This window comes from Neofelis nebulosa, chromosome 4, assembly GCF_028018385.1.
Source record: "Neofelis nebulosa isolate mNeoNeb1 chromosome 4, mNeoNeb1.pri, whole genome shotgun sequence".
NCBI classification, from domain to species: Eukaryota; Metazoa; Chordata; class Mammalia; order Carnivora; family Felidae; genus Neofelis; species Neofelis nebulosa.
In genome coordinates, this window is record NC_080785.1 from 104,411,642 (window position 1) to 104,426,585 (window position 14,944).

The window sequence follows — 14,944 nt, forward strand, 5'->3', positions numbered from 1 at the left end:
CGGGGACAGGCCAGCGGCCACCCCCCAGGAGTAATGGAGAGTTCACAGTGAATTGAGGACTCAGGATTTACCACTGAACTGATTTGGGGGGGGGGGGGGGATGGAGGCTTCCCAAACAGTGTACCAAAACATACTGAATCGACTCACAGTGGCAGGTGTCATATATTTGGAATAGATGATAAATCAATATGTGATGTGGCCACGGGATGTGACCGCTGTAATGAAAAGAAGCGACCAGGTAGAATGGCACTGAATAGTCTCAGGTCCATGGAAAGGGCAGATGGCTGTGGCCTTTTGTGAACGGCTAATGTGGCTGCAAGAGAGTAAGAGGAAAAGGGGGTGAGAATTTTAAGGGGGAGGAGAGGCGCTTTCCCTTAAGGAAGAGTTTCTTCTGGAATTGCACTGAAATAAAATGGAAAACGAGGGGAGGTAATTAAAGTTGGACTCACTGGCTCTTTCTTGCATAAAGCCGTTTAATAGCAAACACAGAGGGTATTATGCTAAGTGAAATAAGTCAGGGAAAAGACAGAGATCATATGATTTTACTCAGATGTGGGATTTAAGAAGCACAACAGATGAACACAGGGGAAGGGATGGAAAAATAAGATTAAAGAGAGAAGGAGACAAACCATAAGAGACTCTTAAAAAGAACAAATGGGGGGGGGCTGCTGGAGGGGAGGTGGGGACATGGGCTAAGTGGGGGATGGGCATTAAGGAGGGCACTTGTTGGGATGAGCGCTGGGCGTTGTATGTAAGTGATGAATGACCGGGTTCTACCCCTGAAATCATTATGACATTATGTAATGACATTATATATTAACTAACTTGGATTTAAATTAAAAAAATCCAAAAAGTTGGAAGCAGAAACAGACGTGAACAAATGAGAAAAGCTAGCGGAGACGGGGTGTTCGTGCTTGCCAAGGCTGATGGCGGGTGGGTGACGTTTCTGTGTCATCCTGGGTCTTCCGGAAAGAAATGGACGATGTGCAAAAGAACCGAACGCCTTACACATCCTGATTTCCATTCGGGGATTGACATCTCTGGGGGACAAATTCAGTAGGAAAAGGAAGTGACATGCCATTTTTCCCGACAATGCCACCTTCACGCAGACAAGGGACAGACCACATGGGAGGTGGGACGGTGTTCAGGGACACCGTGAGCCCTGCCCGGCAGGTGTTACTAAGAGGAGAGTGTGCACTTTTTTTTTTTCTTTTTGTATTATGACCAAATAATACACGTACCTTGATGACAACTATATGAATTATCTGAGGTCAGGACACCGTAATAATATCAACAGGTTTGTGGCCAACATGTTTTTTCCCTCTGAAGTCGCGTAGGGTATTCGATTTCTCAGTTGGCTGTTTATTACGTCGCAATACGTTTGCACAGGTGTAGGTGGACACAGCAGTGTCTGACCACAGGACTAAAAGTGAAATCGTGGCACGCATGGCTGCTATCCGTACAGAACTGGCAGGCCAGGAAAACACTTGGACAGGTGTTCTTTAGCCAGCGCATGATCGAGAAGCCACTCAAAGTTCCCTCCTCTTTCCCGTCCAAAGAGCGAGGCTGTCCCCGAAGCTGGATCTGTCCCGGGTGGGGATTTCCTCCCGTTTCTCCCACGCTGCGCTGGGGTTCTGTCACCGCCAGATATTCCGAACGGGCCGGGACTCCTTTCTCACGTGCTGATTTCCCACCATCAGTGGCAACAGATGGCAGACGCAGACAGCCTTAGAGACTGCCCGCAGCGTCCCGCGGCCCTGCCCGGTTGACAGGGGAGGGAGCAGGTACAGAGAGACCAGGAATTTGGTGTCAGTGGTGCAGCCTCTTTACAGCAGAACCAGGACTCAAGCCCGTCTACTCTGATCCCGGATGCACGTTCTTTCTCCTGCCCACGGCTGCTAGGGAGGAAGGGCACAGCCCCGTGGAATTGCAAGTTGAAAAACCCGATTCTGCACAGTGTAGCAGGGCAAGTCTCTAAGGCGGGCCTCGCTGGCCAGACAGGAGGAGGAGGCTTCCTGGGCGTCAGCACCGACCTGGTAGAAAGCCCCCTGCCCACCAGCTCAGGGTCCTTGCCAGATTAATGATTATGCAGCCTGCTTAGAATTCTCAGGATCACTGCCATCCAATAAACTGAAGATGTGGGTGGGGGGGGGGGGAGGGTCAGCCTCCAGCAGAGAGCCGCGGCGAGTGTGTGTCGTGTCATGACCACCAGCTAAGCCGGGGAGGCCCCGTGCGAGCTGCCTTGATCCCTAAGGCCTCTGGGAAATCTTTACTGGGAGCTCAGAGAGAGGAGACGGGTTTCCTGAATTTTAGTCCCACATGTTTCTGGGTTTGTCAAGCCCTACTCTGGCCAGGGCTGTGGGGGACGGGCCGAGCCTGTGTCCGAATCCACTACATTCATCAGGGACCAGGTCAGAGTGCAGGGCCCAGCTGTGTCCCTAGCCTCTCGGTGCCAAGGCCCGGCCATGTGCTCCAGGCATGGTCATGGTCCCAACGAGGTTATTGAGAAGATTAAGAAGAGAATAGACGCTAAGAGCTTCCCACGGTGCTTGGTACCTGTGAGCTAATATAGATGCTGACCATTCTCTAAACCAGGGAGAGTCCCGGGCACCTGGTTGAGCGTCCGACTTCAGCTCAGGTCACGATCTCACGGTTCGTGGGTTCGAGCCCCGCGTCGGGCTCTGTGCTGAGAGCTCGGAGCCTGGAGCCTGCTGCGGATTCTGTGTCTCCCTCTCGCTCTGTCCCTCCCCTGCTTGTGCTCTCTCTCTCTCTCTCAAAAATAAATGTTAAAAACAATTAAACCAGTGCGAGTCCCTCTTTCAACCAGGACACCCCAATTTACATGGAAGTAACTGCACATGTGGAAGACAGAGGTGTGTGTGTGTAATAGGGAGTACCAGACTTCATTCCTGGAACCGCCGGGAAGGGTGCTTTGGCGTGAAGGATGGAGTGCTTGGAAGGACACGGCTTTGTGCCTGAGCTTTGCCACCACTAGTTTCACATCTGGGAAGGGCCCTGACACCTCTGAGCCCTGACCTTTCACATTTCCCACCTGCAAAATTAGGGCGGCTCTGAGCACGGAGCCTGACGCGGGGCTCAATCCCGTGAACCACGAGATCGTGACCTAAATCGAAAGCAAGAGGCGGATGCTTCATGGACTGAGCCATCCGGGCGAGCCCCCACCCAAACCCCTGTTTTTTTAATAAAAAGTTTTACCTGAGCGCCAACTCCGTATGGGGCGTGTATCTCCCAGGGGCACTCCGAGGTGGGCATTTTCACCCGGCTCCTTTGCGCCGGGCTGAGAGGGAGCCTCGGGAAGGGCAAGGAGATACCGCGGCATCTCTGTGACAGAAGAGGTGACCTCGGGGCCCCTCGGGGGCTTGTTGGGATGCTTCATGTGCTGCATAGTCCCTGAAGAAGACACTAATTTAAAGGACGTAAAGCTCCCACGTGGCTTGTTAACTAGAGTCCTAAGAGTTACAGAGGCGCGTACGGGGTCTCTTTTAAGGCTAATTGAGACCTAGTCGCCCTTATTGCTGAAAGGCTCTCATCGCTAGAAACTTCCTCATGCTCTTGGCTAGAAGCGTTCCTCATGTTGGCTGGATGTATGCTCTTGTGCCCACAGAGAAAACATTCGTCAAGGAACCAGGTGCCTCGGGAAAATCTGCCCAATTACTTTTGTGCCCACATTGATACTGATGTACTTGGGGGAAAAGAGACAAGACCTCATGGGTCCAGAGGCAGAAGGGTTTGTTTGTTCGTTTGTTTGTTTTTCATTATAATTATGGTTTGTTTTCCCTAGAATAGTATAAAAAAAAATGTAAACCCTTCATTGTATCAAGTTTCCTGGAAGGTCAGGAAAGGTTGACTGAGTGCCCAGCCCCCCGGGGTTTGAAAAGACCATGGCTTGGGAGCACCAGCAGGTAGGACCACGGACAGACACAGAGCACCTTGTCCCTGCCCGTCTCCAGCCCTCCCAGAGGGACAGCGCCCCCCGGCACCCCAACTGCGGACTTGGTTGGTCCTGTCAGTTCAAGTGCATCATCACTGCGGTCCCACAGGTGCCCTGCCACCTTACCCCGTACCTGTGAGACACCGCCTGGGGCCTGGCTTGGGTTCTGGCCAAACCACCATGGCCAAGGCTGATCTGTGGTCTGCGGGGGCCGCTGGGACCAAAGGAGAGGGAAGCTGAAGTCCAAGGCGAAAATTCAGGGTCTAGTCTGGGGAAATAGAGTCGTTATTGAGGCTGGAGGGCCAGAGGCTAGGCATGACCTGGATATTAGGGGCGCAGGTGGGGGTGGGTCAGGGTTTCTCGGGGGAGGGGCCTGTTGTTCCTGAGCAATTGTCTCTTGTGGCAGATACGTGGTCATGGGCTCGTGGTTACAGCTGTCTTAAAGGTAGAGAGTAGGGTACCATATACCATATTTCAAAACCCAAATGTTTAGAGGGCCAGAAGATTTTCCATTCATCTGCTCATGTATTCCCTCATTCATTCCTCACTCAGCAAGCATTTGAGGCCAGGTCACTGGCCCTGGGTCAGTGATTGGTCCTGAGAAAGCAAAAAATCAACAGCTGAGGACTGTGCGTGGAGAAGCCCCAGTTAGCAGCGGATGTCAGGGGAATGAGAAATCACAAAACCAAGCAACCCCTGGCTCAGGCAGGAGGCATGAGGGGGGGAAGGGGGGGCTCATACCTTCCTGAGTGTGTGGGGCCAGAGCTGGGCACTGACCCAGGGGCTGGGGAGCCAGAAGTTCAGGGACAGGCCGGGCTTGTCCGCACGCAGCACAGCAGGGACGGAGGCAGCCAGCCAGCCCTGTGATCGGCTTATGTCCACGGAAGAGCTTCCGAGGGCCGGGAAAGACATGAGACACAAACTCTGTCATTGTCTACACCTCCCAGCCAATATTTGCCCGGCTTGGGGGCATGAAATATCAAACCGCTTCAAAACGAGCACAAGATTCTCTGTGGCTTTGCACTAAGAGCCTTCTGGAGAGATCTCAGGGGGACACAATTGGCAAGTAAGTGGCAAAACGACTGGAAAATAGCGACTGGGTCTCATCTTATGGGTGGAAGGGGACGATTTCTTTTGGGGGCGAGTCGGGGTGTGTGTGTCTGTTTTTCCTGAGGCATCTCCTGTTGGCCGTCCGTCTGTGCCATTTCGTTCCCACTGGAAAGGAGCAGCTGATTCTCTGAGAACCAAAGCATCTTTCCCCATCCTTCCCAGGTCCCCGTGCTGGGTCTCCAGCTTGTGCACGTGCCTCCCCTCAGCAGTGCAAGTGCCCCGAACATTTACTTCGCAAGGCGTTTTTCGTAGTCATTCGCCCAGGACGAATCATAAAGGCAAAGATACTGAGATTTGATTACCTAAAAAGTGAAATCCTCATAGGTCAGAAGAAAATTACGAGCAAAATTAGGTCAGACAAAAAATGAAGAGAATGTCTGCAAAATGTATCACCGACCTGAGGCCGAGCCAATTATAGTAGAGCTTTTACGATGAAATGAACAGGGGCGCCTGGACGGCTCAGTCGGTTACGTGTCTGACTTCAGCTCCATGAACTGGTCCATGAGTTTGAGGCCCACGTCGGGCTCTGTGCTCACAGCTCGGAGCCCGGAGCCTGATTCGGATCCTGTGTCTCCCTCTCTCTCTGCCCCTCCCATGCTCATGCCCTGTCTCTCTCTCTCTCCTCAAAATGAATAAACTGTTGAAAAACAGTCCTTTGAGGTAGTGCTGTTACTGTCACTATTTTTTTTTTAGGTGACATTTGCCACTGTGGCACTTTCCACCAAGTAGTGCAGCCAATGACACCTGAGTCAGAGGCCTTTGGCTCTCAATCCTGCCATGTTGGCCAATGGGTTGCACCAACTCTTTCTCCTAAGTCAGGGGAAAATGGGAGCGACCCAAATGTTCACGGTGGAAGTGCGTTGTGAATGTAGCACAGACAAGCTGTGAACTACGATACAAGCCTGAGAAATCACATGGTAGAAAAACATGTATCCACATGGGGCATGCGCTCATAATTGCTCAGCGAGAAAGCAAGCTGGCAGAAAGGTCTTCAAATCCATACAGTTTTAGTTGAATTCAAATCATGTCAACCTGAACTCCTTTGATCCGGGGTAAAAACCAAGTTTTATTCTCTGTGCAGAATTTGAGATAATCAGCGACTCCCAACGAAAAATGAAGTTCAAAGCCTGCAGGGCCAGGGAATGATAAACCGGAAGATGAAGCTTTGTGGCTTTGCACTCAGAGCCATTGGAAAGTCTGGCCATGATATTCTGGATGATGAGCAGAACCTTCCTTGGCCCTGAGCTTATGAAATGCAAAGGTGTGCTGGGACTTTGGGCGATCACTGTGGTTTGTTCGCATTCACTCTTGCTAGAACTTGGAACCTTACTTTATATCGCAGTCGCTGCCACTCGTTCACTAAGGTGAAAAATATATCCCCAAATGGTAACACAGATGAGGGTTTGTTCTAACAATCCGTCTTGAAGGGAGCTGGAAACTTCCGACGACATCCATTGGGCCGCTCACGCAGCGGGGGGCACCGTGGAGAGAGCACCAAGGAATGGAAAGGCACCCTCAGACTGACTCACCTCTGCTAAGATGCCCTCCTGGCGCGAACTTTCGTCAGGCCTCTGTGGGCGTCTTCGTTCGTGCTCACTTCGGCTTGCTGAGCCCAGGTTTAGCGAGGAATCCTGCTAGCCAGCTCATCAAGGAAGGCTCCACCCTCCATATCTTCTTCCCCCACCCTGGACACCATGCCAACGTGCTCTGAGGAACGTTCCATCTACTTCCTACCTCCCTGTCGGCTGTGAGTCCCCATGTGTCCTGGTGCGTTACGAGCTAAGCTCTGTCTCCCTCCCCTGTTGCAATAGTCTTGAAAAAAATCTTGCGTTTAACAAGTGTCCAGGGAATCATTTCTCTTTACCACCTTTGACCTCATACAAATTGTCAAAAAATAAAAAAATAAAAAAAATCCACAGACACCCAGCACGGACCGCGGGCAACAATGGAAGATGTTCCGGAGTTGTGACCCCAGGTTCACCGCTGTGCTGTGTGCAGAGGGCCTAGAATCACCCCCCATCCAGCACTTACTCCCCTGGGCAAGTCAGTCGTGAATTATAAAGCTTTCAACTATGGGTGGGATTCAGAAATGCGCCCCTTGCTCAGCACACAGTGGTCTCTTGCAAATACAGGGAATGTTCTGGAAGGACATGCATCAGCATTCCGAGCGGCAGGATTCCGGGTGAATAGTTTTCTCTGTGTCGTCCCAGTTTCCTGCTTTGATCTCACGTGTGCAAATTCACCTACTTGCTAAAACCCATCTGTAGTCCCCAAATCAACGCTCCTGGCGCTTTCCTGACCACTCCGAACGCGCACGCATGTAGCCCAATGACACACTTGAGGTGCTCGGTGTGGTCATTTCCCGCTGGGGTGACCCGCCCTCCTCCTTCCTGTGTCAACCAGGGGTCTGTGTTGTGCGAAGCCTTTTGTGTTATTAACGCTTCTGTGTTATTCTTGGTAGTGCCGCCGTTTACGAAATGGCTCAGAGAGAAGGTGCTGAAGCTGGGCGTAGGGGTTCTCCATGTGCAAGGTGCCGTGCGCCTTCGGGAGAAAACGCCTGTGTTAGGGAAGCTTCGTTCAGGTATGAGTTACAGAGCAGCTGGCCATGAGTCCAAACTTAGTGAATCAATCAATGTCAAATCCAGTGTCTCTAAGAAACACATAAAGGGGCGCCTGGGTGGCTCAGTTGGTCGAGCGTCCAACTCTTGGTTTCTGCTCAGGTCACGATCCCAGGGTTGTGGGAAGGAGCCAAGAGGAGCCTGCTTAAGATTTCCTCTCTCTCTCCCTGCTCTCTCTCTCTCTCTCTAATACTATATATATATATATATATCTGTATATTTCTTATAATTATATAACGTGATGTATTGATTGGTTGACAAATGTGACCTGAGACACAAGACCCTCACCCTGCGTTTCCCCTTGGGAACGGTCCCATGTTCTCTAATTCAGTGTCCACGGAGACTTTGTGGAACCTGACTACCACGAGTACCCAGAATCGCCCGCGTTGTACTGACATCGTGAGGGAGGACAGCACTGTGTTTGAGAAGCAGGTTGCATACAGGAGTGCGGTCCCTGCTGGGCTGGCATCGTAAGGAAGCAGACACTAGCTGATGGGAACTTGCGCCCCCCGGGCTCCGGGCCGAGGGCCTGACGTGTGCCGGGAGTGCACCTCCACGCCTTCCTGAGGGGTCGGCATTGCCATGTGTGTCTCTCGTGCGGGCAGAGAGGCTCAGAAGGTTACGCTCGCTTGTCCCTGTCCGCTGGCTCGCAAGGGTTGAGGCCGGACTCGGTGGGTCGGTGGTCGTCATCAAGGTTGGGACGGGCCAGGAAAACGGTGTGTACTTCCCGCCCCTTTCACCGCCGCAGACGATGAAAAGTCGGGAGTGGCTGGCGAGCGGTAGAACCAGCGGTCTGCCGCCGTGTCCAAATCCGGTGGTGCGTCCACCCATCTGGACACGGAGGGAGGTGCTCCTGACCTGGGATCTGGGGGTTTCCATTGCTGCCCAGGCGGTCCTAGCAGTCAGCTTGCTGGTAACTGCCCGACCCCAGTTGAGACACCGTCCTGTTTGCTAACTGATTTATTTTCTCTCGCGGTGAAGGTCCTGCCCCTGGCGGAGCCCACGCACCATGAACTCAAGCGAATTCCGGAGGAGAGGAAAGGAGATGACGGACTTTGTGGCGGACTATTTGGACGGCATCGAGGGACGCCAGGTCTACCCCGACGTGCAGCCTGGCTACCTTCGGTCGCTGGTCCCCTCTACTGCCCCTGAGGAGCCAGACGCGTTTGAGGACATCATAAATGATGTTGAGAGGATAATCATGCCAGGGGTAAGTGTGTCCCCAAGGCTGGAAGAAGGGAGGGCTAGCCGTGAGGTAGCACCTACTGGGCACAGGGCAGGTCACACGTGCTATTCTCCCTGGTCCTCACAGCCCCCTTGCTGGAGAGAGACTTATCATTTCTACTTTGTAGCTGAGGCAACTGACGCCCAGCGAGGTTAGGCGATCAGCCTGAGGTTACACAGCTAGTGAGCTGTGGAGCCAGGACCGCCACCCAGATGGTGTGGGCTCCGAGGGCAGTGAGTATTCTTCCCGCCTCCCCTCCCCCCATAAGCCCCAGGTCAGGTCCCACCCCAAGCCCCTGGTACATGTGTGTGAGTCATATGACCTTTGGAGGACACAGGGCCCCGGTGGCTGTTTTCAAGGAAGTTCAGATTGAAGCACATTCCTAATATTCTTGTGTTTAGCAGACGGCACATATTTATTTCACTGGAGATGTGGGAGGCATCTGTTTCTGTGCAGACCCCTGTCCCCTGAAGCCAGTGCGTCCCAGGGCCACTGACCTGGGGCAGGGCTGCTCCTCAAGACGGAGAGCGCCTCTTTCAGACCCGCTGCTCACTTCTCATTCTCCCAGGGGTTTCCTTTGACATTTGTGCTTGGAGGCAAGTGCAGGATCCCAGTTCTCGCCCTGAGGTTGTGCAAACACGCTGAGCCCCTCCAGGGCAGGTGTGGTTAAATGTCAGGCCGAGAGGGCGCTCCTGCCAAAAGTGCAAACACCCGGGGGCTGAGCGGCTCAGACAACAGAGGTTTGCTTCTGGGGCCAGGCCAGCGGATTTGATTCTTGGGGAGGATTCTCCCCCGGGCTTGCGGATGGCCGCCTTCTGGGCACATTTTCACCTGGCCTTTCCTCCTCGCCCAGACCCCGCCTCGGGGTCCAATGGAGCCCTATTGCGCTCCAGAGGCCCCACTCCTAAGACCATTACAGTGCGCGTTAGGGCTTTGGCACAGGAATCTGGGGGCACAAACATGCCATCCATGGGGAAGGTGGGAGACAGCGGAACGTGAAGTCTTGGTATGAAGGGGGCGTTCAGTGTGCAGAGCCGCGCTGGGCAGTGCAAGGTCCTGGGTCCCTGGGTGGGATTCCAGCCCTCCCAGTGCTCTGTGCGGTTGCAGGGAAAGGAGGTGAGGTCCGGCGGGGTAGGGGTGGGAGGGACTCCGTCTGCAGGTCTTGCAGAGCGAGTGCAGGAACATCCATCTCGGGCGTGGGTGCGAGCTTGAGCTGGGAGGCAAAACAAAGTCATTCCTGTCCTTGGCCAGGTGTCCGGGCCGGCAGGGAGGGCACCCAGGGAGGGGCCTCCGCAGGGCACTTATCAGTTGCAAAGGCATTGACTTAAAAGAGAACATAGTAGCATTTGGTTAATTTCTTTCCTGGCCCGGAGTGTTTCCTTCTTTCTTCTGATTCTTCAAAGAAATGAAAATGTTTTCCGGGCCCCTAAAATTTTCGTGGGGCCTGGACACTGGGCCCGTCTCAGCGCCACCACCAGCCTCGGTTGCCTGACCGCCACCACCCACCCCCAGGCTGGGGCTGTGCTCAGCTTCTCACTCGCTCCAGACCATCCACCGTCTTTCACCATCCCACCGGCTGGCTTCTCCGTGGCTCTGCTGAGAGCTCCCGGCCACCACCCCCCTCCGACCCCAGGCTGAATCGCCTCGTTCTCCCCGGGCTCCTGCTGCTCGTGTCTGTCCCTCCACCCCTCAGCACTCCAGGAGTGTCCCCGCAGCCCCCTCGTCCTCCTCAGGTGCTCGCCTGCGCTCAGCATGCAGACGTGGGGTGGCCTTGGTGGCTGTGGGACCGGTCTTAAGTCCCCAGGAGTCTGCACAAATCCTGTCGGCCGCTCCCAGTTCTCTGAGAGCTCCTGGGCAGCGACCTGCCCGATCAGGGGGTCTCTTGTGTCACGGGGGACCCTGTGGCCAGTTAGCAACTAGTTCCTTAAGGAAACGGGGTTTGCATTTTGCCGCAGACCACGAGAGTGACTCGTGTTGACAGAACACCTCCTCCACGTTTGGGGGTTTGGAGGCAGGCCACGAGAAGGGTAGAGGCGGAAACGCCCCGGTACTCCTTTTGTTTCCACCTGAGGGAGTGTTGGGGGCTCTGAGAGGGGCGGTCACCGGCCTGGGGTAACCCAGAAAATCCGACCGGCCGCCCGATTTGCAGTCCTGGGCGCTTTCAACATCCCTGCATTTGCCGCGGGCTGGATGGGGCGGTGCCGGGGTTGGGGGCAGCTGGGGGGCTGGGTCATGTCTCCTGGACACTGATAAAGAGGTGACAACCCCAAGTAGAGACTCCGTGACAATCCCTATGGGTACAGGGCGTCTTGAGGGCTTTATTCTTTCTGTTGTCGCATGACAGGCATGTCAGCAGCAAGAACAAATTAAAGGAGCAAGAAGGGCCCCTCCCCCATCTTCTTCCCAAACTCTGGGGTATTCCCAGCCAGTCCTGCACGCCCGCCCCTAGATGTCCCCACTCCCAGTGGCCTTGCTGAGCCCCGGCTCCCCTGATGGGACGTGCCCTTGCACATCTGCTCCCCTCCCCCTGACACCTCGGCCCCAGGCCCCCCCAGCAAGGCTGGAACAGAAGAGACGAGGGGTGCAGGGGTGATGGAGCCATGGCTGCTGGAGGGGGTGGTTTGCGTCAAAGATGGAGGAGGAGGGGGGCCAGCTGAAGAATCCTGGAAATGAGGGGCCCTGGGTCCTCCTCACGCGGGGCTGGGCTCTGTCTCCACGCAGGTGACGCACTGGCACAGCCCCTACTTCTTTGCCTACTTCCCCTCGGCCAACTCGTACCCGGCCATGCTCGCGGACATGCTGTGCGGGGCCATCGGCTGCATCGGCTTCTCCTGGGTGAGCTCGGGGGGCCCCTGGGGGGCTCCTGGCAGTGGTGGAGGATCTGCCGTGGGGACCAGCCACCTGTGGGGAGCGGAGAAGGATCCAGCCCTGGACAGAGTGACCCCTAAGGGACTTAGGGACACAGGGAGGTACAGCCTCCTTTCCCAGAAGGGTGGCCGTAGGAATTCAAACCGCAGCCCAGACCCTGGAGTGTCTGCAGCCCAAGCCTGGGAATCTGCATTCTGCCAAGCATCCCAGAGCATTTCTGTGAACTCTGCAGCTGCCGGGGTCCTGGCCCATCTGTTGGCAGCCAAGGCTGCCGTGCCTGGAGAGGCCCCCTCCAGCCTATCACAAGTGGGCAGTGACACAGGGCAGGTGGCCCTGGAAATGGGGCCAGCCCGGCACCTGTGCCAGCTGTCCCAGGGCCCCCGTATCTGGGGACAGAATGCCAGCAGAGCGGTGGGGCTGGCTCTTGCCTGTGGCTCCCTGCCCCCAGCCCCGGAGCTGCTGGAAGGATTCAGCTAGAGCCGTGCACTGACTGCCTCAGGGGCCTCGGGCTGCCCACACCAGGCTGACATCTTCCAAGGTCAGGGTCTTCTGTTGGCCTTCTGGGTCCAGAGTGCCACCTGGCTCGTGCCTTACAGCTGAGTGGACGCATGGGCACTGACTCGTGCCGGACTTGGCCTTGAGCATGTGAAGGAGGCGTTAGTTTGCGAACGAGCCAGGCCAAGCAGCAGGACCCAGCACCTGCCGGCTCGCCACTCCGGCAGGCTTGCTGTTTAGACAGGGACGTCCGTCCATCCGGAGTTGCTGGGGGAGGAAGTCAGCCGCCCAGGAAGGATTGCGGGGGAGCCATCCCTGGCTCCCCTGCCTGGGGTCTCTGGACCGTCCCTCCGCATGTCCCCCGAGGCCTTCCTCTGCCCCCGGGACAGCAGCCTGGGCACTGACAGGGTGGCCTCGGTGCCCTCCCTGTATCTCTGCTGAGCACACCCCCTTCTGAGGACGCCTTCTCTTATTAGATGCTGCAGCAGATTTCATTTCCCTCTGCCAGTCCAGAGCCATCGTGTCCCTTCTGGGTGACTCGGCATCTAGCCCATTGCGTGTGCTTTTTCTGAGGACACTGGTTTCTCTGGAAGCTTGGAGAACCACCTCCCTGTCCCTCGCCTGTACTGGCCAGGACACGGGTTCCTCAGTAAGTGCAGGTTCCCAAGCCTGGAGCTGGTCATAGTTGGGATGGGGTAGGACCTCCCCCGGGGCTGACCAGCTGGCTGTCACCAGCCGTGCATCATGGTGTGCACGTGGCCCTGGCACCCCAGTGAGACCCACCTGGCGAGAGGTGCTCCATGCGTCCTCGGTGGAAACCAGGCCAACCTGCCCCATCCCCTGTGCGATGACAGGGGACAGTCTGGGATGGTAGAACACCAGCTCGAGCTCCTAAAAGGCAAGGTTAGTGACCTGCCCCGGGGGCTCCCAGAGGACACAGGCCACCTAGAACCCACCTCCGCGACTCCCTCCAGTCTCACCGCACTCACTTGTGACTACAGAGGAGGGTCCACCGGTGCATCTTTCTAGATCCTTCTGTAAATACACAGATAACTAAACGGGGGCACACAAGGTGCTGGTGGAATGCAGCACAGGACGGTTAGGGGCATTATGGGCTCTGCCTTCCTTCCCGGCCATTCTCCCAGGAGTCCTGGGCAGAGAGCACATGTTTGACGCTCATCCAGGCTTTTGAATAGCATCTGGGACTGGACTTTTTTTTTAATGTTTATTTCTTTTTGACAGAGAGAGAGAGAGAGAGAGAGAGGGAGAGAGAGGGAGAGCGTGTGTGCACGAGCGGGGGAGGGGCAGAGAGAAAGGGAGACACAGAACCCAAAGCAGACTCGAGGCTCTAGGCTCTGAGCTGTCAGCACAAAGCCCGACTCGGGGCTTGAACCCATGAGCCATGAGATCATGACCTGAGCCGAAGTCGGACGCTCAACCAATTGAGCCACCCAGGTGCCCCCGGGGCAGGGACACTAAACCCATCTGCTCCCGAAATTCTGCAAGACCGGGCCCCTTGCTCTGACGCCAGCCTCTAGAGATTTGTGGCAGAGAAGGGTGGGTGAGAGGGGGTGACGTCCCCAGGGAGCCGAGTCTGTGGGTGGAGGACGGTGAGGTCGCCGAGAGGGCCACGCAAACCCTTGTCCCTCCTGGGGCACCTCTGGGATCTGGGGAGCGTGGCTGCGTCCGTCCTTCCAGAGCGAGACAGAACAGGGGTGTGGCGTGTGACGTGGCCAGGGTGGCCCTCGGTGGTGCTTCAGAGCTGGCAGCATGAGGGGTCCCTCTGTGGTGCTCACTCCAGGGGTCCTCGTCTCTGCTGGGCTGCCTCTTCTCCCCGGAACAGCCAGCGGGGAGAGCACAGTAATCCCGCCCAGAGACGGGCCTTTTGAAAATGCTGAAGGCTGTTGTGAAACCGATAGCGTCCAAGGGACAGAAGTGAGGAAGCGGGCCGCCTCGCGTCCCCATGGGTCACGGGCCGGCAGGTGGCTGATTCCTTTCCTCCCGCCCCGCTAGGCCGCGAGTCCGGCATGCACGGAGCTGGAGACGGTGATGATGGACTGGCTGGGGAAGATGCTGAAGCTGCCAGAGGCATTTTTGGCCGGGGAAGCGGGCGAAGGGGGTGGAGTGATCCAGGTAAGGCGGCGGGGGAGGGGCGTCCAGCATTCCGGGGGTGCTTGGGCTCCACGCCGGGGCCACAGCTGCAGGTGGACGAGAGGGGCCCTTGAACTTCCCGTGCGTCCTCGGACGCCTCCTGGAGAACCAGCATGGCTGAGCCCTTAGGAGCCCTCTGGATCTGGATTTGGGTCCCGGCGGTGTCTGCCACTCCCTCCCCCAGGCTCGGTGGATGGAACAGGGGCGGCCCCTGAACACGAGCGGAGGCTCGCGCAGCGTTCCAGGTGCCTGTCACGAGGCGTGCTCTGCGGGCATCAGCTCGTCTGATCCTACAAAAGCCTGGGAATCGGGCTGTTTTAACTCCGTTTTACAGGCCGGGGGACTGAGGCGTAGACCCGCAGGTGACCTGCCCGCCAGCCCCTGCCGGGAAGTCCCGGAGCCGGGGTCTGAACCCACGTCTGCCATAGAGCTGTGACCTCCACCACCGCTGAGCGCCGTCCTCTGGGCAGTGAGTGCAGCCGTGACCACGTCCTTCCAAGTCTCCTAGAAACCACTACATCAGTG

The 14,944-nt window shown here is 56.2% G+C and overlaps 1 protein-coding gene across 2 annotated transcripts in view; it reads left to right on the top strand.

Annotated features, from left to right (window-relative positions):
- DDC (dopa decarboxylase) overlaps positions 1-14,944 on the top strand; it is an 85,191-nt gene that overhangs the window by 10,521 nt on the left and 59,726 nt on the right. For both annotated transcript variants that reach the window (XM_058725538.1, XM_058725539.1), the window contains exons 2-4: positions 8,662-8,890; positions 11,627-11,740; positions 14,282-14,401. In XM_058725538.1, the coding sequence (XP_058581521.1) occupies positions 8,690-8,890; positions 11,627-11,740; positions 14,282-14,401 (435 nt within the window). In that variant the 5' untranslated portion in view covers positions 8,662-8,689. The remainder of the gene's footprint in view (positions 1-8,661; positions 8,891-11,626; positions 11,741-14,281; positions 14,402-14,944) is intronic.